This window comes from Mus musculus, chromosome 7 (genome assembly GCF_000001635.26).
Source record: "Mus musculus strain C57BL/6J chromosome 7, GRCm38.p6 C57BL/6J".
Lineage (NCBI taxonomy): Eukaryota > Metazoa > Chordata > Mammalia > Rodentia > Muridae > Mus > Mus musculus.
Window position 1 is genome coordinate 122,598,313 of NC_000073.6, and position 21,987 is coordinate 122,620,299.

Here is a 21,987-nt window from a genome sequence, read left to right on the forward strand (position 1 = left end):
TTGGTTATGTAATCTTAGGCAGATAGCTTTACTCTCTGGACAAGTTTGCTTGTAGGGAAAATAGTTGCTGAAGCCTCTGAGTGTTGCTGTAAGATTCAGGAGTTATATATAAATGATGGCTGGATTGCCTTTAGCACAGAAACCAGACACATAATGCTCTCAGTCCACAGAAACATCATTGGTGTTAGTGTTATTGTTATCAGAGTTAATAGAGACCGCCTAGACCAGCAGTTCTCAACCTGAGGATCATGACTCCCTTGGGGGTTGAACCACCCTTTCATAGGGGGGTCACCCAAGGCCATTGAAAAACCACAGATATTTACATTATGATTCATAACAGTAGCAAAATTACAGTTATAAAGAAACAATAAAAATAGTTTTATGGTTGTGGGTCACCACAACATGAGGAACTGTATTATAGAGTTGTAACGTTAGGAAGATTGAGAATCACTGTCCTAGACACACAAAGGTCAGGGTTTGACCTAATTTCCTTGCCCACCATTGACTTTTCCTGACCAAGCGAGACCACAGATATCTCTGAGAAAACCACATGCAGAGTGTATAAAGTGGAGACAAGACTGTTCCGAGGTGTGGCTGAGGAGAAGTTTTTATTGTAGATACGAGGGAGAGCACAGCCAGAGGCATCTGGAAGAGTCCCGAGCAAGGAGAGAAAGTAGTGCACTGACCATGGGCAGCAGCCTGAACTGGGCCAGAGAGGAGAGAGAGGGGGAGGCAGGAAGAGAAGAGCGTGTGGTCAAAGGTGACCAAGAGAAAGGGGGCGAAAAGGGCCCAGAGTTGACACAGCAGGGTTGCATAGGAATCAGAAGCTGGGGGAGAAAGCTCGTGAGCTGGAGAAGAAGGGCAAGGTGAGAAGTGCAGATACTGACGGAGCCTGGAGGCCAGCACGTGCCATGTGCTCTGTATGCTAAGAGGTATCACAGTTGGCCATTTTGTGTCAGGTTGGGTTTCTTTTGGACCTGACACAGATCTATCTATCTCTCTCTCTCTCTCTCTCTCTCTCTCTCTCTCTCTCTCTCTCTCTCTCTCTCTCTCTCTCTCCCTCTCTCAGTTTGATACAGAATCTCCTAATAGCAATCCTCCTGTCTCAGCTTATGAAGTGCTAGGAATACAAGCATATACTACACCTCCTGGCTCCTATTTCTCTTAAAAGCCAAAATTTTGGAGCTAGGCTAAGTGAATCTCACCTGTAACTATAAGTCCTTGTGTTTGTCTGAGTTCTCCGAGTATCATTTGCTTCACCATTTCAAGAGGGAAAAGAAATAGACTCCCCTCCTTGGGTTACTGTGACAGTCGGGTAGAGTCATGCCTGTAAGAAAAGAAGGAGCAGAGAACACTGAGTTTGTGGGACTTTGACTCCTTGGAAGATAAAGCACACACAGAAAGCGTGTGCCTGTGGCGGGGTCCACGGGGCATCCTGTAAGCAGAATTCATGTCAAATGCACTGCTGAACTGCTGGGTTCTGCCTTTACCCACTGTCAGCCAGTCCTAGGTAAAACTGGAGGCGTGGAGTCAGCTCCACAGTTCATTCTTTCCTGTTCCTTTGCCCTCGTCCTTCTCTTTCTGAATCAGCAACTCCCCCAGATTTCCTCTCTGTTCACATGCTAGCATCTTGCGATCAGAGATCCTCGTTGCTACTTTAGGTTCATTTCTAAGACCAAGCCTATTTGGTGGCTACACTTCAGAGCATATCTATTCATCTTGTTTTTTAGCACTGGCTCACAGACCCAAAGATGGAGGGTTTTGATAATTAAGTAATTTAAACAGAACACCAGAGAAACCTCAGCAGAGCGGAGGGAGCTTTGATACAGGGAACGAGCTGGGCTAGCTTTGGACTATTTAATGAGCTTTCTGAAAGTAATTACTTGAAACTTGGGTCCATTTGACTAATATTTTTCTTCTTCTTCTTCTTTTTTAATTTTCACAAGTGCTTTGCTGAGAAATGCAAATGGCATCTGAATGAACATATCCTTCGAGTTGGTCAAATGTCAGCGTTCCTTACGACAGGAGAAAGGGGTTTGAACATGTAGAAACTGGCCCCACTGGGGGCACCAGTAATTACATAATGCTCATTCTTGAACCCAAATGACAGGCTGTGACATTTTTAATGTGACGCTCAAGGCCATATTTGAGGTTTAGTTTGATTCTCCCTGAGGGACTTTGCTCTGGGGTGGGTATCATTTTGGTCTTTGCTCCTACAGAGATCTGGCTAAAAAACTGTCCCTGGGAAGAAACTCAGACAGTAAGACTGGTTGGTTGACAGTCTGCCCTGACTTTGCTAAGTCATTGGAATAATAATATCTCAGCAGCACTCATTTCCTGGTCTACAATCTGCTCAATGCTTTTCTTTCCTTTTTAGCTAATGACCAAACACCCAGGCAAGCGCCTGGGTTGTGGGCCTGAAGGGGAACGAGACATTAAGGAGCATGCGTTTTTCCGGTATATTGACTGGGAGAAACTCGAACGCAAGGAGATTCAGCCACCTTATAAACCAAAAGCTGTAAGTAGACCTCTCCGCGGCTGGCCGCTCCTTGGACACAACACGCTCTTTCTTTGGTGTGTGCATGCTCTGAATGCTCTAGAGGTGTGGACATCAAAGCATCGACCTGAATATGTCTGTAGCTACCTCTCCCTGTGTGCGCCAAGCCCCTGGATACCAAACGGCAATTATTGCAAAGCCAGGCCCCTGTACGTAAGGGAGAGACAATTGATATGGAGCTGTTGCTGCTGCTGCTGCTGCTTTGATTCAATTACTGTAACTGTCTGAGCCGCCACCTTGGGGGAGGGGGAGGGGTAGGAGGGATGGAGGGGATGGTTCCTGGGTGAGCAGAGTCCAGACTTAACTTCTGAATTGTGATGAAGAATCTAATTTTGCCCTCCTTCCTTCCTCAGTTCAACTGTGTCATTTTCTCTTCAGATTGACATTGAAAAGGTCATGTTGTTTATCTCAATGGTATTTAAATTGAATTCTGAAACCTACAGTACTACCTCTGAGTCCGTAACTGAGAATGGTTCACCAGCCAGCCCTTTCCCCAGGTCAAGAAGAAAGAGTCAGACCCGCAGACCTCCATGAGGTTGGGGTGTAGACAAGTATATCATTGTTGTGATGTCAGAATAAATGCTTCCCATTCCCCTACAGTTGCTGGGGGAAAAAATTGCAGCCCTAAAGACCCAGCAGGGTCCTTGCCAGCTTCTTGCAAGGGGGAGGAGGGGGAGTTTGTGCCTGGGTGAATTAGAATGGTGATTTTATAAGGTGGATGTTTCTTTGTTGATGTTAAGTACAGCCCAGACCTGGTGACTTTATTATGTGTTGTGAAACTACTGACTGAGGCTGTAAAGGGAACATAAACATTGTGATTGAAACTTGAAGTCGTGAGGGTATCAGTGTTCAGAAGAGAAAGGTGATGATGATAGCTATTTTGGTGCGATAATTGTTCATTTCATGAGCATTTATTATGTGCTAGGTGCCATGTTGAGCATTTCATTTACAGCATCTAATTAAACCCTCACAACAGTGTACAAGGTGGGAGCTATTATTCTGGCATGTGGGAGATGAAAGGGGAGACTTAGAGAGGTTCAGGCACTTTGACCAGTCACCCAGCGGCTGAGGTATGGGGTGAAGGGAGAATCCATGTTGTGAAGAGTCCCACTCCATTGGAAGCTTTCTATGTCCAGGGAAAAGGACAGGAGTATGAGAAAATCTCTCAGGTGATTCTCAGCACTCTGCAGAACTGCCCCATCTCTGCTGCACCCCTGCTGAGCCTCATTCTGGATATATCTGAGTGCTAAGAAGCCAGCTCCAATGGACAAGCCAGTTCTGCTGTTGAACATTCCAGATTAATACCAAATCAATCTTCCTAGAAAGTCCAGCAGAGACACACTCTCTCTGGATCCTTCTGGAAATGTGTGGGATTATATCTGGTTTAAACCCCTCCTGAGAGCACAACCATATGACATCACTTTTGAGTGTCATTATCATTCATCTTAAAACAAAGACACAGGCTGGAGCATGGCATTCCTAATAGCATCTGACCATCAGCAAGTAGACTCTGTCGCTTGACTATTACAGAGCCTGTGCGCTTTGACTAGTCTCTGACCTAATTACTTTTTCATCTCTGTATTGTAGCAAGGTAATGGTTTCTGCATCAGAGGATCAGTGTGAAAGAGAAAGCACTTGGGAGGAGCTTAGTTCATGACAAATTCTCAAGGAGTGTTGATTATGGTGGTCAGTGATGTCATTGAGTGGTTAGTGTTTTGGGTTTAGGGTCTTTGAAGGGCCAAGTTAGAAGTACTGTTTCTTAAAGGAAGTGTCTGTGCTCGGTGCTGGAGAGGATGGAGCTACGTGTCCTTGGCAGTACAGTTGCCTTTACTGAACCCTTTGGGAATAAATCAAAAGGTAACTTGGAAGGGATGAGCAGGCTCTTTGTTCTGGAAACTGATGACTCAGAGGTAAGACAATGACCCACTAGAGTATATGTGTGTATGTGTGTGTGTGCGCGCGCATATGTGTGTGAGTGTGGGCGTGTTTGTTTAAATGCTGAGGTGTGCACATGTATGTGTGCATATGTGTGTATGTGTGTGCCTGTATGTATTTATGCATGTTTATGCATAGGTGTATGCGTGTGTGTATGAGTGTATGTGTGAGTGGGTGTTTGTTTAAATGGTGAGGATGTGTGTGTGTGTGTGTGTGTGTGTGTGTGTTTAGATGTTGAGGTGTGTATGTGAGTGTGCATATTTGTGTACAGAAGGTGTGTATGTGCATGTGGAGGCCCGAAGCTGACTTCTGGATTGTTCCTTGATCATTTTTCACCGTGTTCACTATGCCAGGGTCTCTCAGTAAAAACCCAGATCACTAACAGAACTGGTCTGGTTAACCAGGTTGATCTGAGCATCCTATCCCAGCCTTCGTAACTCTGGAATTGCAGATGGACTGCCACATGAATCCAGAATTTGTGTGGCTTCTGGCGATTCAAGCTCTTCCAGCCTTTCTGCATGTGTGGCAAGCATTTATCCCTGCAATCTTTCTCTCAGCGCACCCCTCCACTTAGGTTTTGCAAAGCTATTTATAAGGTCTCAAAACATGAGCCTATCCTTTTCTTACTTTGCCCATGTTCATTCACACTGAAGCCACTGGACTTTAGGAGCTTTTGTTAGAGTTGTACACCAGTGGGTTTCAAATGGTATTCCCAGACGAGCAGTGACAGCTTCCATCTGAGCCATGTTCAAAATAAACTGCTAGGACTCAACCCTAGACATCCTGAATCAGAAACTATGGTAGCAGGGTGGGATGCTGTGGGTCCAGGAAGCCCTGCAGAGAATCTGAGACATACTGTAGGCAGAGGACATCACTCAGGCAGGCGAGAAAGAGAGAGACAGAGACAGCGACAGAGAGGGGCCAGAGGAAGGTGGCAGAGAAAACAGCTAGTTACAGGAGGGAGACTGGTTTTTGGCCATTTGGGAGCCAGACAATGGCTTCTGGCATCCATCACAGACTGAGTTTCACACACTTTAGAGGAAGAAAGAAAGCTGTGAGCTACAGGAGGAGGCAAGAAGGCCAAGGTGGAAAGCTGAGACCCAGCAAAGCCCAGACTTCATGCTCTCATTCAAAGCTGGGGGCGGCACTTCTTAGCTGAAATCTCACTATTTCTTCATAATTGGCAGCAAATGTTTAAAAATTAAACAGTTCAGGGCAAATAAAAACATATCCATGGCCCACATGCGGCTTGTGGACTGCCAGTTTATAACCTTGGGGAATGTTGATGGATCCAGTTGGAGTGACATTTAGCCAGTTCCTGTTAGTACTATTTGTGGGCAGTTAAGAGTCCATTTTGACTGGAAAGTTATTTGTGACTATTCCTGCTAAGGGTCATGAATATACAGGGCTCGCAGGCTAGAGAGTTATTTCATTTGATAAAATGCTTGCCGCATAAGCACAAGGACCTGAGTTTGATCCCCCTCCCCCCTCCCCCCTCCCCCTCTCCCCCCCTCTTCCCCTACCTCTCCCCTTCCCCCTCCCCCTCTCCCCTCTCCCTCTCTTCCTCTCTCTCATGCGCACACACCGACACCCACCCACCCCCACACACATGACATGCACACATGCATACTTAAATGTACTCTCATGCACTCCAGCCTATGTCTGGCTCTTAGAAGACCGTCAGGAAAGGGTAGCTATCTTTCTGTCTTTATTGTTGAGAATAACTAATTCCATCAATAATTAAACCACTAATTAACATCAATTAATTGTGTAACTGAATAATTGCTAGTGACTGTCAACAAAAGCCTGCAACTGTCGAACATTTGGTATTATTTCCAACCCTACAACATCCTGAATTATTTTATGTGGGGTTAGTAATGCCTTTCAAAACACAGTAACCAGACCAGGGCATGTGTTTACAGATGTTTTACCACCAGCCCTAAGGGTAGAGGGGCCTACCTTGATCTCCCTGGATAGATTTAGAAACACAATTGTCCTACAGTATCTATTGGGGTATTGGTTTGAAGACACCAAAATCCACAGAGGCTCAAGTCTCTCATATGAAATAGGTAGTATTTGAACATAACTTACACATATCCTACTTTAAATCATTTCTAGATTACTTACTATATATAACAAAAGCAAATGATATGTAAAGAGTTGTTATACTATATCATTCAGAGAGTGTATTAGTTTACTTTGTATTGCTGTAATAAAACACCATGATCAAGGCAATTTATAGAAGAAAAGATTTTTGGCTGTGGTTCCAGAGAAATGAGAGTCTCTCATGGCAGCAAGCAGCAGGCTTGGTAACTGAAGCAAAAGCTGAGAGCTCACGTCTTGAACAGCAAGCCCGGAGCAGAAAGTGAACTGGAAATGACACATGACTTTGAAACCTCAAAACCCCAGTGACACACCTCCTTCAGTTAGGCACGCCTCCTTCAGCCAGGCCACACCTCCTTCAGTTAGGCCACGCCTCCTTCAGCAAGGCTCCACCTCCTAAACATACACAAACAGTTCCAACTGGAGCCAAGCATTCAGAGCTCTGACCCTATAGGGCACGTTCTCATTCAAATGACCTCAGAGAGTAATGACAAGAAAATAAATTCTCTGTGTATCCATGTATTTGGTGAATATGCAACACTTCATTCTTGCATTTTTAAATTATTTTGTTTTGGGGGCTGTGGAGACCAGGCTGGCCTTGAACTCATGATCCTCCAGCCTCAGACACCCAAGTGCTGAGATTATAGGCATGTGAGCGTGTGTGTGTGTGTGTGTGTGTGTGTGTGTGTGTGTGTGTGTGTGTATGTGTGTATGTGTGTGTATGTGTGTGTATGTGTGGTTATGTGTGTGTGTGTGTGTGTGTGTGCATGTGTGCGCGCCCACCCACCTATTTGATTCTTCCTGCTAATGTTCCTCTTACATTGTAGATCCAGGTTTTCTCATCCCCACCCCCCACCCCAGGACCTGTGCTTCCTCATCCTTATCTTCTAATCTGCCTGTCATCTCTGAATTGCCTGTGGCAAGTGTGCAGAGTTCCATGTGCCTGTGGAATATTAAACGGCATGTGTGTACCTGTCAATGTGCCTGATTCATGCATGCTATTAAGTGAGTTTGGGGAGAGAAAGCACAAGGGGCAGAAGCAGAGGCCTGTATTCAAACATCGGTGAAGGGTGCTATTATGGGTGGTTCATTAAAATCACTTTAAATGGGTTTTGTTTGTTCTCGGTGCTGTCTTTTATTGTGGCAAGGAGTAGCTTGACAGTGCATTGTTTGAAACTGTACTAAAATATACTAGGTTTGTTGTATTGTTGTAGGCAACAAAGTACTGTGTGTGAGAGAGACAGAGACAGACTGAGGCAGAGAAACAGAGAGAGAGAGAGAGAGAGAGAGAGATCCTGTGGGCTGAGGCACACATGTTCATGGACTTCAAGGCTGGTGGTCAACTTTGAGTTTCTACCTCTGGCCCACCCCACCTTATTCTTTTGAGACAGGGTTCTCAGTTTCATGTAAGCTGACTGGTCCAGCAAGCCTCTGGAATCCTCCTGTCTCCGCCCCCTCCCACCATAAGCACTAGGATTACAGATACTCACCATCATGCCTGTATGTTTCAACATGGGTTCTGGAGATCAGGTCCTCCTGCTTGTGTGGTAAGCTGTTTGTTGACTGAGCCATCTCCCCAACTCCATATAGTAGTGTCTTTAAATGTGTATCTGGTTACATCAATTTCTTCCTTGCAACCCCATACCAGCTTTCTGATATCTCACAATAATTCCCCTGGGTCTTTGGCAAATAATGGCTTGTGAGTCCCTCCCAACATCCCGGCCTCTAGCCCCAAAGACCAGCACTCCTGAATTTCTCTTATTTCTCTAACACTCAGCCTTTTCTCTCTTTGCCAGCTTTACCTTTGCGAAACCATTGTCTGGGATGCCCATGGCCCTTCCCAGGCTCCTCTCCCTCTCCTGGAGGCTAGGTGCTACCTCATTAAATCCAAGGAACATCACCTCCTCGGGGAGGCTCCTCCTGATTCCTGAGTAGGGACCTGCTTCACAAACTCATTTCATGTTCTTGTAATTGTGTGCTCAATTTAACATCTGTCATTTTGACTAGACTGATTTTTTTTTCTTTTTTTCACTGTCAGAGTCAAAGCCTAGCATAAGTTTTAGCACATAATGGGTGCTAGAAAATTTTTACTGAATGTATGAATGAATGGATGAATGGATGAATGGTCATGAAACGGGACACTGTAACACACCATGTTGTAGGGCATAAAGGCTTCTTTAAGGCTGTATATTAGAGTAAAAGGTGATTTTCTTATGCATAGCAGGGTGCCTCCGATAAATTGGTTGTTGTGTAAGTTACTATCGTGTTTATAAAGGGCTATAATTTGCCTGCTGCACTGCAAGCTGTCATGGCTTCTTAGGCTGAGCAGTGTGCACAGGGAGAGGATGCTACAGAAGGATCTGGAGGTGTGGTACATGGTAAGGGCTGCAGATGGCTGCTGTCCGTCCTTGCGCAGGTGGTTCAATGCAGTGCCCCCTTTCCATGCACACACAAGTCACCTGAAAGTCCGATGCAAAGGAAGAGTCTGGGACAGGTTGCTGAGGGTGGATCCTGAGGTTCTGCATTCCTTACGAGCTCCCTGCTGCTGGGCCAGAGACTCTATACTGTGTAGCAGGGACCAGAACACTGAGCACCATGGTGCCACGGGCCATGAGTGAGATGACAGAGCCTAGTGTCAGCAGGGTCTTCTGTGTAGTAAGGGGAGGGTGGTATCAAAGGGATGACATGGTGAAGACCAGTGTTGTGGTAAAATGTGGCTTAGGCTGTTGTGATCAGTGTGTAGTGGGAGAGAGGTGGTAGCATACGCCCTTCCGTATTAAGCATGTGTGGAGCAGAGGACTCAGAAGTACATAAGTATATTCTCTATTGGGAACAACGTTGGGTGCTGAGTCACCTATTCGGCCGAGGATAAGGTCAGTAGTTTGTAGGTCTTGGGAACACAGCAATAAATAGTACAGAAATCCATATCTGTCTAGCAAAAAACAGTGGTCCAGTAATGCACAGAGAAGCAAGTGAAATATGTAAGGTATTGTATTGTAAATTGATAAGCATTACAGAGCAAACAAAAGCAGCCATGGAGTTTGGGAAGTCCAGGATGGGGAAGGAGAAACTTTACATAAGGTGGGAGGAAGGTATCATGGAGAAAGTGATGCTTCAGCAGAGCTAGGAGGATGAGGGAGGAAGCTGTGTCTTTATTGAGGACTGGGGCAGGAGTGCAGTGCTAGGAACACATTTAAAGGCTGGAAAACAGCTTGTCAGGCGTGTCTTGTGGACATCAGATCCCGGACATCTGAACTCAGTGGGTAAGGAGAAAAACAGAGAGGCCCTGGGACAGGAAGAAGGTACTGAACACTACAAGATCTTTGACTTTTAATCCAACCTGTGAGCAGAGAAATAGTGACCAAACACTGGGCTTTAAAAGAATTATGTTAGCCAATGAGGAGACACATGTGAAACTAAGAACAGTTGTGGAATCTGTTAACATGCCAAGGCAGGATACTGTGGGAACAAGGGCAGGATGGAGTTAATTGGGAATCTTTATGCAATGGTTCTCAACCTGTGCTTTGTAACGCCATAAGAGTCACCTATCAATACCCTGCATATCGGATATTCACGGTCCAGTTCATAACAATAACAAAATTACAGTTATGAAATATCAACAAAAATAATTTGTGGTTAGTTCCACAACAAGAGGAGCTGTATTCAGGGATTGCAGCTTTCGGAAGGTTGAGGACCACTGCTCTAGGGTGATGCTCACTTCAGCATCCTCAGCCTGTCTCCACTTCCTGGTATCTTGTAGGCAACTCAGTACCTCTATGGCACAAAGGATGGGCAAACAGGAATCCTGTGGATCACACAATTGTTCTTTAAGTAGAGGGGCTGTTAGCCCAGAGTTTAGTCCTGGTGAAAAAAGTATGAACCAAGAGAATAGCTATCAAGAGAGTGCCTGTGGCTCAGAGCTGCTCCCAGGCCACAGAATAGTTATGGTCACCCTGTAGGTTGTAGGTTGTATTCCTTCTGTAAGTGAGAGCATACGGTAGTCTAGACGACTGTTGAGAGCTTTGGCCAAGGCATTCTCATGCCTGGAAGATTTATCTTAGAATGTTGCTATGCAGTAGTAGGGGATGCCTTGGGGCTGGTCCTTCTTGTTTGTCTGTGTTTTACTGTGACCCTGGGATCAGCTTATCCAGCAAGCAGTGTAGAAGCAACTAACTGAAGGGCATGGGGAAGATAAGGCAGCCACAGGACATCCGCTCCATGAAGTCCACGGAGTCTTGAGTGCGGACATGTGAATGGACACGCCCTCCTGCTGGTGAGTGTGGCAATGGTAGCCCCTGGACTCATGAGTAGTCTGGTCATCAGTTTGTCTGAGAAGTAAATTTTAAGATCACCTTTCAGCTGGTCCTGTTGGCACAGGCCTGTGTCCCCAGCTACTCAGAAGACTTAGACTAGAAAGTCACGAGTTCAAGACCTGCTTGGGTTGGAATGAACTCAGGCTAGCCTGTGTGATACAGTGATAAGTGTCTCGAATTTAAAAATGAAAAGACCAATAAATATCAAGTTCCATGCTAGCATTTGCCTGGCATGCAAGAGACCCTGCACTCAGTTTGCAGTACCCAAGTAGATGATCTTTCTCTAACTCCTTGCATTGTCTTGTGAACAAGAATGCAGCAGCCCACAGAGACATACTAGCAGGCTTGGTCTCTGCTTTCCTCTCTAGCCTGCATGTCAGGCCTCCCACGTCTTTCACAGGCTGATTCCTGTCATTTCCGCTCTTGTTAAGTATTCTTATCTTCACTATTTACATAAAGCCTCATCGTTTCAAGACATCTTCACATCAGGAGAGCCTAAACATCTTTCTGGCTATAAAGCCCCTTGCAGAGTTCCTTGTCCAAACCCTTTGAGTTCCATGCCATTTCTAAAATATGATCATAATCGACTAGGTCTGGGGAGATGGCTTAGTGGGTGGATCGCTTGTTGCATAAGCATGAGGACCAGAATTCAAATCTCTAGAATCCACTTCTAAGATGGTCACAGTAGCGTGGGTTTGTAACACCCAAGAGATGGGAGACAGAAAATCCCCAGGAGGTTGAGGGTCAGCGTGCCTGGTCTATGCTGCTATGAACAACAAGAAGACCCGGCCCAAATTAAGATAGATGTGGAAGACCAACACATGAGGTTCACTTCTGACTTCCATGTGTGGATCACAGCACATGTGTGCCCACACTCACACACATGAATGTGCGAAGGTGCACACACAGACGCACACACATACAAAGTTGCCCACACCCTCTGAAAGCCCAAAGGTGCCACTGCTTCCAGAAGAGCTCACACCCACAGGACTTGCTTTCTCCGGGGTTCTGCCACTTGAAAGCATTGTTTACGAAGTCAAAAGCTTCAATGCTCCGTAATGAGCTGCAGCTCCGTTCCTGTGACATTCTCCTCCAGACCCAATTGCCCTTTATACAGTGTGAGCAAGTGTCTCTGTGTGCATGTGGCGGAAGGTGTGTTTGATGTCCTGACATTTCTGAATCAGAGCCAGAAAGTGTAACCTTTGTGTGTTTGCTATTCAGACTCCAAATTCGAGGCTTAAGGAAGGGATCTAACTTCTACTCGGTATGATTTATTTAAGCTTTGAACTTAACTCCAACTTAACACCTCCAAAGTACCAAATACTCAGGAGGACAATAGCTGTTTGAATGTTGTGACTTAAAGTGATTCTCATAAAACCTGTATTATTCAAACACATTAGAGAGCATAGTCCTTGCCTGTGGTGGACACTGTCCTACGTGTCTTTCAGGTGTTGCCTCATGTGACTCTCACAACAGCTCTTTGGCATAGGCGTTGTTATCCCCATGTTACAGATGGACCAGGGAACTTGGAGACATTAAAGATATATTCACAGTCTAGCAGTAGAGGGTGGCAGAGTCAGAACTTGAACTCTGAACTCTGTACTGCCTAAAATCCTTGGGAAGATTATTGGATGAATTTGGATCACCTGGTAAGGCCTGGACTCTTGCTAAGGGAAGAGAGCCATGACAACTAATGGAGTTTATTACATGATAGGAAAAGACTGAAAAATGTGTGCAACCCACATGACTTCACATTTATTTTAAAATACTGTAGCAAAGAATGCGTGTGTTCACACCTTTTTACAGTCCACTGGCACAACTGGAAAAGGTGCAAATTTCCTTCTTCTGAAAGCTTGAGTTCCAGTGCTAACAGAGACAGCAGACTTAGAGCAGGGCAGGGCAGCATCGAAAAGAAGGATCTGGGGTTAGACTCTGGAGAGAAGAGATGCTGCCATACTCCATTCTGGAGGTTCTGTGTGCGCATCTATGGGGACAGAGTTTGCAGAGACTATAACAAAAATACTAGGGTGTGTTCATACAGTAGCTAACGAGTAGCCCAGAGTAATTTAGAAACACAGCCTGAGACCTATCTCTCTCTTTCCATGTGCTCCCTGTCCCCATGGACATCCAACTATAGATCAAATCAGGCTCCCTTCAGATAGCTGGAATTTTAGCAGGTGCCTGGACCCAAACGGAGTTCCAGAAGCACTTGCCAGGTGCGTGACTTCGCACTGAACCCTGGAAGAGAAGTCAGTAATTGAGTTGAAATGATGGATGAACCACGCCCATGCTCTGAGAGAGCATGGAACTGTTAGGATGCCTGGCAATAATTAGTGGAATGTGATACAAGTCAAGGATGGGAAGACTGCCTTGGAAAGGGAATTCAACTCCTCCATCCAACAGATGAACAGAGGGCCAGAGATTTGTCTACATGACTCACCCAGGGAATATAACAGAACTATGATGCAGGGCTGTATTCATTATGCTATTTATATCTATAACAAGTCAGCCATGTTAGCCAAATTATTTACTTTTCCTAGAGAATGTAGACCGTTGTGAACTTAACTAAGCTAATTGCACCCCCACAAAACCCCAGAGAAGAGCTAATATTCATTTTCCTACACCTGTAATGAAACCACTGAGACCCATGAGCTAAATCACAAGCCCATGATCACCTAGAAACTAAGTGTGAGCATCAGTTAATATAAAGTCTTAGCCTTCACCTCAGAGTCCCCCAAAGAGCTCTTTCCTGTTATAATGTTTCTTCTCTCATCAATCAAACTCAGCCATACAGATGTGAGGTTTACATTTCTCTTGGTCTAATCTTGACTTCTCCTACCTTCCTGGAGATGGGCCCAGTTGGGTAGATATATTTGGTAGGACTTCTTCTTCTTCTTCTTCTTCTTCTTCTTCTTCTTCTTCTTCTTCTTCTTCTTCCTCTTCCTCTTCCTCTTCCTCTTCCTCTTCCTCCTCTTCTTCCTCCTCCTCTTCCTCCTCCTCCTCCTCCTTCTTCTTTTTTTTTTTTCGAGACAGGGTTTCTCTGTATAGCCCTGGCTGTCCTGGAACTCACTCTATACACCAGGCTGGCCTCGAACTCAGAAATCCTCCTGCCTCTGCCTCCCAAGTGCTGGGATTAAAGGTGTGCACCACCACGCCCAGCGGTAGGACCACTTCTTGACTCTTTGGCCAACTCTACCTAGGCTGTATTGATAATCACAATATCCTATGACTAAAAGGCAAGAGATTAGTCGAGAAGAGAACTGAGAGAATTCAGGGAGGCTGTCCATTGTAGGCATACTTTTTTTGCAACCTATTTTTAAGAAGGTTTCAACCTCTCCTCTAGCCCACCACCCAGCAGAGGCAGTGGAAGAGAAAAATTATTAGAATATGGGGAGAGTGGACCTATTCATCAATAGTTCTTTGAGGGTGAAGGGGTGAGCTTGATCTTCTTTCTCAGCAGTTCAGTCCTGTAGCAAACACCAAATGGAACGCAGAAGCTGCAGACCAGTCCTTCTAAGCAGGGAGACACCAGGTGCAAACCAGCAACTTCAGTCACCTCAGCAGGCAGACACCAGGCACAAACCAGCAGCTGTAGTTCATCCCTGATGAAACTGCCAGGCTCGCCAACCAGACTGAGGCGAGGCCATGGAAGTGGCAAGCTGCCACAGGAGCCTCAAGAGCAGTTCTTGGGTGAGTTTCTCTAAATGACAGCGTTACCACAGTTGAGCTCAACAACACTATGTAAGGTGAACCAATACATGCATGATGTTAGAGAAGAATAGTGAGGTGAAGTGAACCAAACTCAGTGCTTGTTTCCCACTGTCTGTGGGGTCATATTTATAATCCTTCATCATAGGCCGGCCCTTCCATGTGTCTGTTTTAACAGAACATCCTTTCATCTGTGTGCCCCAGCAAAACATCATTTGACATAATTAACTTTCCAAAGAAAGTTAGTTTCAACTTTAGTCCATCAAAAAGTGGACAGAGAGTCAAATGGAGCCATAATTCGACATCAGCTTTGCTGTTTAATAGACGAATAAAGACGGGCAGTAAAGAGGCCTCTGGACCTCCATAGATGATGTCTTTGTGACTGCAGCTGGACCCTGTGACTTCCAGACCATCTCTTCCTAAATCCCTTGGATAAGTCCTAAAGCTTCTCTTTTCAGATTCTTATCACTCAAGCTTTAACCCTTTTGCTCCCTGATGATAACACCATACCCTGAGTGATTGAAAAAGTTGAGACATAGGTGGACCTAACCTGGCCTATCAATGCTGACAGCCATGATCTCTGCAGTGTGTGATTTCTCTCCATTCCTGCTCTGGAAACCACCCTTCCATCTCTCCATAAACATCTGTTTACAGTTTCTCTCCACATTAACCAGGCTTCCTGTGTTTGTGGACAAGATCCTGATTCAAGCTGATTTTTAAGGAAAACCCATCAATATTTAGATGTGACTCATCCTATGGCCTCAAACAGTGCTAAGGAGACTCCATTTCCCTGTCTCCTTTGACTGCTTCTTCTACCTCTAACCAATTGTTCTTTTCAGAAGACTTTGTGGTCCTTGGGTTAGTATGACCTTGACTTTTGTGACAGATTCCTAACAAAAACTATTCACAGGAGGAAAGATTTATTTTACTTCCAGTTCATGGTTGGCTGTTTCCTTATCTGTGTGGCTGTCTGAGGCAGAGTGTTGCAGTGGAAGGGCAAGATAGAGTCGAGCAGCCCATCTCAAAGCAGCTAGAAAGCAGAAAGAGACAGGAAAAAAGTGAGCCACAGGACATTCCCAGCAGCCTCCTTCCTCCAGGTGATTGGCATATGCATGGCCCAGGGAGTGGCGCTATTAGGTGGTTTGGCCTTGTTGGAGTAGGTGTGGCCTTGTTAGAAGAAATGTGTCACTGGGCGTGGGCTTTACCATTCTTCTCCTGTTTGCCTTCTGAGCAAGATGTAGAACTCTGAGCCTCTTCAGCGCCATTCCTGTCTGGATTCTGCCATGCTTCAGGCCTTGATGATAATGAGCTGAACCTCAGAACCAGTAAGCCAGCCCTAATTAAATGTCCTTTATTAGAGTTGCCTTGGTCATAGTGTCTCTTTACAGCAATGGAAACCCTAAGACACCTTCCACAGCTCCGTCTCTTCCAAATGTCTATTCAAATTTTGGATCTGTTGGTGCATCCAAGCATTGATTAGGTCAGAGCCTTGTGGTCTAGTTGTCTCTGGAAAGAATCAACACACTCAGAAGCATACTTGACTGATCTCTTGGCATCTCGTGATGCGATCAAGTTAACATTCAAGGCACATGGCAACAAACAACTTAGTCCCTAGAAGGCCCAGAAATCTCTACTGGAAAGACCTTCCTTTTCCTAAAATCCCTGGTAGCTTTAGACTTAATCTTAGTAGATGATTACTAGGCCATATGCTTCTCTTCTGTTCCATGATATCAAGGGGATGGACCATGCTGATTGGCTTGACCTGGATCATCTGTACCCTTGAGCCAAGGGACTAGGTCTCTTCCTAGCTAAACAAAGCATAACAAGAAAGAGAGTATGTGCTTCCTTGTTGCTAAGAGAGAAGATGTCTGCTGTGTAGACAAGACACAAGCTATCTGTTTCAACTCTTCCCTGGACATCTTCTTCACTCATAATACACTAGCTCGTTTCCATCTTAAAAACCTCTTCTCTGGAACATCAGGTCCCCTCTTCACTCTGAAGCGGGCTGCCTCCTTGAACTTGGCATGAACAGTTAGGAAAGGTTGCTGGCTCTGGTTAGTAACAATTTGTTCCTTCCTTTCTGGTGCAAACTGCCCCCACCAGTCCATTGACATTTCTTCCTTTGAGTCATCAATGACCTGGAAATTGCCTACTCGAAGGCCTGGGGTCTTTCTTGACCTCATTACTTCATACTTTGATCTTCCTTTAAAGGAAATCTGGAAAAATCTAACTTCCAATCAGACCCAAAGCTATGCAGTGGGCAGCTGAGGTTGAGCCCCTCAACATCTCATAATGGAAGTATTGTGTGTGTGGGGTGTGTGTGGGTGTTTTGTAAGAGTCCTCCTCTTCCTGATTATTGTTATGAGTGCTGGAAGGAGGGGTGTCATCCTCTGAGTGGCATAGCCACAGGGAAGTTGCTCATAATCCAATAACTAATAACCGGTCCGTGCCCATGCACACAGTACTAATTAACTCAGTAAGTGACACACCCAGAAAAGCCATGGGAAGCGGAGGATTTGTTGGGAAGGAAAAGGGTTTCAGTGTAGGCAAGGTGAGAGAAGATAATGTAGTGACTAAGATTTACTATATACATGTGTGAAACTACCAAAGGGTATTTGTTTAAGGTTATGTGGTGAAATTAAGTCTTGCATTCCCTCTTGCTAGGAGCTTTGTTGCACTCTCTTAGAGTGACCTTTTACAACTAAGGTCCTCTGGGACACTTCTGTAGAGAAGTGCGCAAGCCCAAAATATGCCATGCCCCATACAAGTCCAGCATATAACAACATGCAACTTCATCTATACACAGATATGTACACACACACACACACACACACACACACACACACACACACACTTATTGAATCTTAGGGCTGGAGAGATGGCTAAGTGGTTGAGGGCACTGACTGCTCTTCCAGAGGACCCAGGTTCAAATCCCAGTACCCACATGACATCTCACTCCAGGATCTGACACCTTCACACAGACAAGCAGGCAGGCAAAACACCAACGCATGTAAAGTGGAAATAAATAATTTTTTAAAAAATAGTTAAATCTTGGTTGATTTTTTAAAAGCTATCCAATTAAGATGCCAACCTAGATAACAGCTCAGAATCCCACTTCTAATCCCATCTGAATGTGGACCACTTCTGTTCCTTGCTTCTCTTTGTCCTGGAGTTGACGCTCATCTATGCACTGAACTCTGCTTTACTCTTCTAATAAGTTCTCGAATACATGAGCACTGTGGACCTTTTCTGTCCCCAGGTTCTCTATCTTTGGATTCAACCAACCAGGGACGGTCATTTTTAAGAAATTACATTTTGTGTCTCTATAGAACATGTGAGAACACTACCATGACATCATCCCCCCAAATGGAACAGGATAATAACTGCTTGCACAGCTTTCGCATCATGTTAGGTACCCTATGTCTTCTCATTCATACAATATGTACATAGGTTATGCCCACATTCTATATAAGGAACTGCAGCATCCAAGAACAAGGTATTTAAGGAACCAAAAAGATATTTGGAACTGACCCATAATGGATTTGGAGGGCAACTCTCTATTTGTAAGCTAAATTCAGAATCTTTCCGTGTGTGTGTGTGTGTGTGTGTGTGTGTGTGTGTGTGTGTGTGTGTGCTAATGCATATATGTGTGTGAATGATTGAGTGCATGGAATGTGTAGAACATAGGTGTCCTTCTTCATGCTCTGTCTATCCATTTGTTGTTTGTTGGTTTATATTTATTTGGATTTGAGGGGGGGTCTCTCACTGGCCTGGAGCTTACCTTATTAGCATAGGCAGGCTGGCCAGTGAGCCCCAGCAATGCCTGTCTCCACTACTGGATTACAAGTGTGTGTGACTGTGCCAGGCTCTTTACATGAGTTCTGGGGATTGAACTCAGGTCTCAATGCTTGCCTAGCAAGCACTTTAGCAACTTATCTACCCCCTAGGTCTCCTCCTTTTAAAGTCCCTCTTCCTACTTGAATGAAGCAATGTTTACTGGGTTTCCTGACTCCCCAGCTACTCCTCGTAAAAAGCCCCGACTCTGTGAGAAACCATGTCCACTGACGGTAGAGTTTGGAGAATGAAGATCTTCCCATGATGCGGAAATGGAAGCAACAAAGCCCGTTTGTTATTTATTTACACAGTGCATATTCTTAAAAACAGCCTCAAAGTATCCCCCTCCCTAAATCCATTTCCAGAATAACTCAAGTAGTGGTGTGTTACCTGCTTGAAATGTCTTTCCAAGTGACTGAGTCTTGCTGGGACTAGAAATAGAGCCTTCTTGTCTGAGCATGCATCTTTTGCACAAATCCCCAACTGAAACCCTAGGTCCTGCTTGCACTCTGCAGCTCTTCCTGTGCATCACAGCTCCACCATACCTCACCCTCATACCTCATAGCACCCCGGTACCGTACAGCACCCTCATACCTCACTGCCCCTATACCTCAAGCCCCTCATTACTTCACAGGCCCCAGTCTTCATACCCATGTACCTCACAGTACTGTCATACTGCACAGTACTTCATATTTCACAGCCCCCCCCCAATTTCACACCCCATACCTCACAGTCTCTTTATAATTTATAGCTCTTCCATTCCTCACAGCCTCCACACCTCAAACTCCATACACCCCACAGCCTCCCCATATATCACAGAGCCCCCCATACCTTATAGATTCTTCTAGACCTTATAGACCCTCATACCTCACCAGGCTTGGACCTCAGGGTTTAAGTGGGAGATTCTTACTATGCTCATGACTAACTAGAGTGGAATTTTCTGTATTGGGTGGATTGCAGCAGAGCTTCTGAGACCCACACTAGCCAGAGCATACTGTGCCCATCCTGTATGCCCACCATCCAGAACAGAGTCAATATTGCCCTTGGCTATTGGTTGCAGTGCTAAATATTGGATGCACATAAAAACAATGGCAGCAACTTTTATTCTAACATTTTGATTACACTTTCATTTTTTTTTCTTAACAAGTTTTCTGTTTCATCTTCTTAGAATTTGGAAAAACAATTATTAAGATTCTAAAGAATTAATCAACAGATGAATGTCAAGGGCAGGGCCCAATTACCTCATTCTGAGAGGCGTAATAACTATTTCAGTTTGCTACCTAGCTTCAAAACAAAACAAGTCTTTGTATTTTATACATGAAGTTACATCCGACCACTATCTTCATTTGAATTTGAATACAACTTTCAAGTACAAAGCTTCTTTTTAAGCTTGGTAATAAACTTCACAAGAATAATGGCCAACCTTAATAAGTAGCATGACCCTAACAGTGAATCTTGTTAATGATCATAATATGATAACATCATTAAAAATGAAGTCTTCAATCCAGAGTCTGAAGCATCTCCCCACCCCTGGTTGCTTTACTTATGAGGTAAATCCATCTAGAACAAGTGAATGTTGGGAATTTAGCTAACTTGCGTGCAGGTCATGTCCCTGGCAACGGCGAAGCTAAGGTTGCGTCTCAGGTCGTCTTGGCTCACAAAGCCATGCTGTGTGTGTGCTCTGGGATAGTGAACTACTATAGAAAGCCTGTAACTGAACCAACACATCTCTAGATCTTGCCTCTCCTGATTTGCTCCATGAGACCGCACATACGTTGTCAACTTTTCAATTTTCCTGTTGAGGCGAGATAATCTTTCCCCTGCCTATCTCGCAGATTGGTGGGAATTAGATCTTTAAAGCAAACAAATGAAAAGGATAGGGATGATGAGAGTTTATTTCTAGCAGCGATGTGAACTTAGGATGTGAACTGTTCAAGTTGAGGAATACAGGAAAGAACCAGAGTCTTTGCAGACATGGAAAATGTTTACTGTTGCGTTTCATCTAGTTCCTTTTTAGAAGCACATTAAAAATAATGAGTCCATATCTGGCTCCTTTCAGCATGCACTTTTTGGCATCCACAATAGTGCCTGGGTTTGGTAACTATATGAAATGAATCCCCAGTCTTTGGATGGCCTTTCCTTCAGTCTCTGCTCTACACTTTATCTCCATATTTACTCCTGTGAATATTTTGTTCTCCTTCTAAGGAGGACTGAAGCACCCACTCTTTAGTCTTCCTTCTTGAGCTTCATGTGCGCTGTCTCTTGAGAGGCCCTGCCAGAGCCTTACAAAAACAGAAGCAGATGCTCGCAGCCAACCATTGGACTGAGCGCAGGGTCCCTAATAGAGGAGGAGTTAGAGAAAGGACTGAAGGAGTTGAAGGGGTTGCAACCTCATAGGAAGAACAACCAGACCCAACCCCCCCAAGAGCTCCCAGGATTAAGCCATCAACAAAGAAGTACACATGGCTCTGGCTGCATATGTAGCAGAGGATGGCCTCGTCATGCTTCAATGGGATGAGTGGTCCTTGGTCCTATGAAGGCTCGATAGATGCCCCAGTATGGGGGAATTGAGGGCGGGGAGGTAGAAGTGGGTGGGTGGGTGGGTGGGTGGGCAGGTGGAGGAACACCTTCATAGAAGCAGGGGGAGGAAGGATGGGATAGGGGATTTCTGGGAGGAGGGGACCAGGAAAGAGGATAACATTTGAAATGAAAAGAAAGAAAAATATCCAATAAAAAATAATAATGATGATTCCAAACCTGCTTAAGGAATAAAAAAAAAACACCCATCAGTTCTTTACCCAGACACCCAGAACACAGCCAAAGCAGTCACTTAATGAGAGATTAGAGTCTGGAGCCTGGGAAAGGGCACAGGGGTTTAGACTAAGGACCTGGGGACCTGAGTTAGAGTCCTTGGCACCAACATAAAAGACAGGTTAACAAGATTCATGGTTAGGGTTGTATTACGGTCTCTCATGCCCATACCCCAATGTTGGGAAAGGGAGGCAGACCCTGATAGCCAGCTGCTGGCCAGGCTAGCCAAAATAACGACGAGCTTCAGGTTCAGAAACAAACCATGCCTCAAGGGACTAGGACAACACCAAAAATCCTTCTTACCTCTCCATACTTACACAGTGTGCAAGTCCACAGGCATGTGTAACCCAGTAACAAACGTACACACATGCTCACACTACACATGGGGAGGCCAGGGTCATTGCACTAGATTCTGTTTCTCTTGGTGCTTTTAAAAAGTTTGTTTTTACAAAAGGAGGTGACTGGTAGAAGGGGCTGAGTCTGTCACCTGTGGGATCAAACCAGACCCTTAAGCCCTGTTAACCCGTAAGGTGCAATGAGCACTTCATGGAGCTATCTGTGGATTAAAGAGACAGGATGCTTAGATGTACTCTGCACACCTGGTTCACCATAAGCACAGAACAGGCCATTTCGGGTCCATTCAGTAGTCCTGAGTGCCTTTTCTGGGCTTTGGAAATAGAGTGTTGGACAACAACAACAAGAGACTGTGCCTTCGTGGATCTTACA

General features: G+C 45.0%; 1 protein-coding gene across 3 annotated transcripts in view; it reads left to right on the forward strand.

Annotated features, from left to right (window-relative positions):
• The window catches only part of Prkcb (protein kinase C, beta), a 345,299-nt gene that overhangs the window by 309,209 nt on the left and 14,103 nt on the right, over positions 1 to 21,987 (forward strand). For all 3 annotated transcript variants that reach the window (XM_030242217.1, NM_008855.2, NM_001316672.1), the window contains one exon: positions 2,378 to 2,518. In XM_030242217.1, the coding sequence (XP_030098077.1) occupies positions 2,378 to 2,518 (141 nt within the window). The remainder of the gene's footprint in view (positions 1 to 2,377; positions 2,519 to 21,987) is intronic.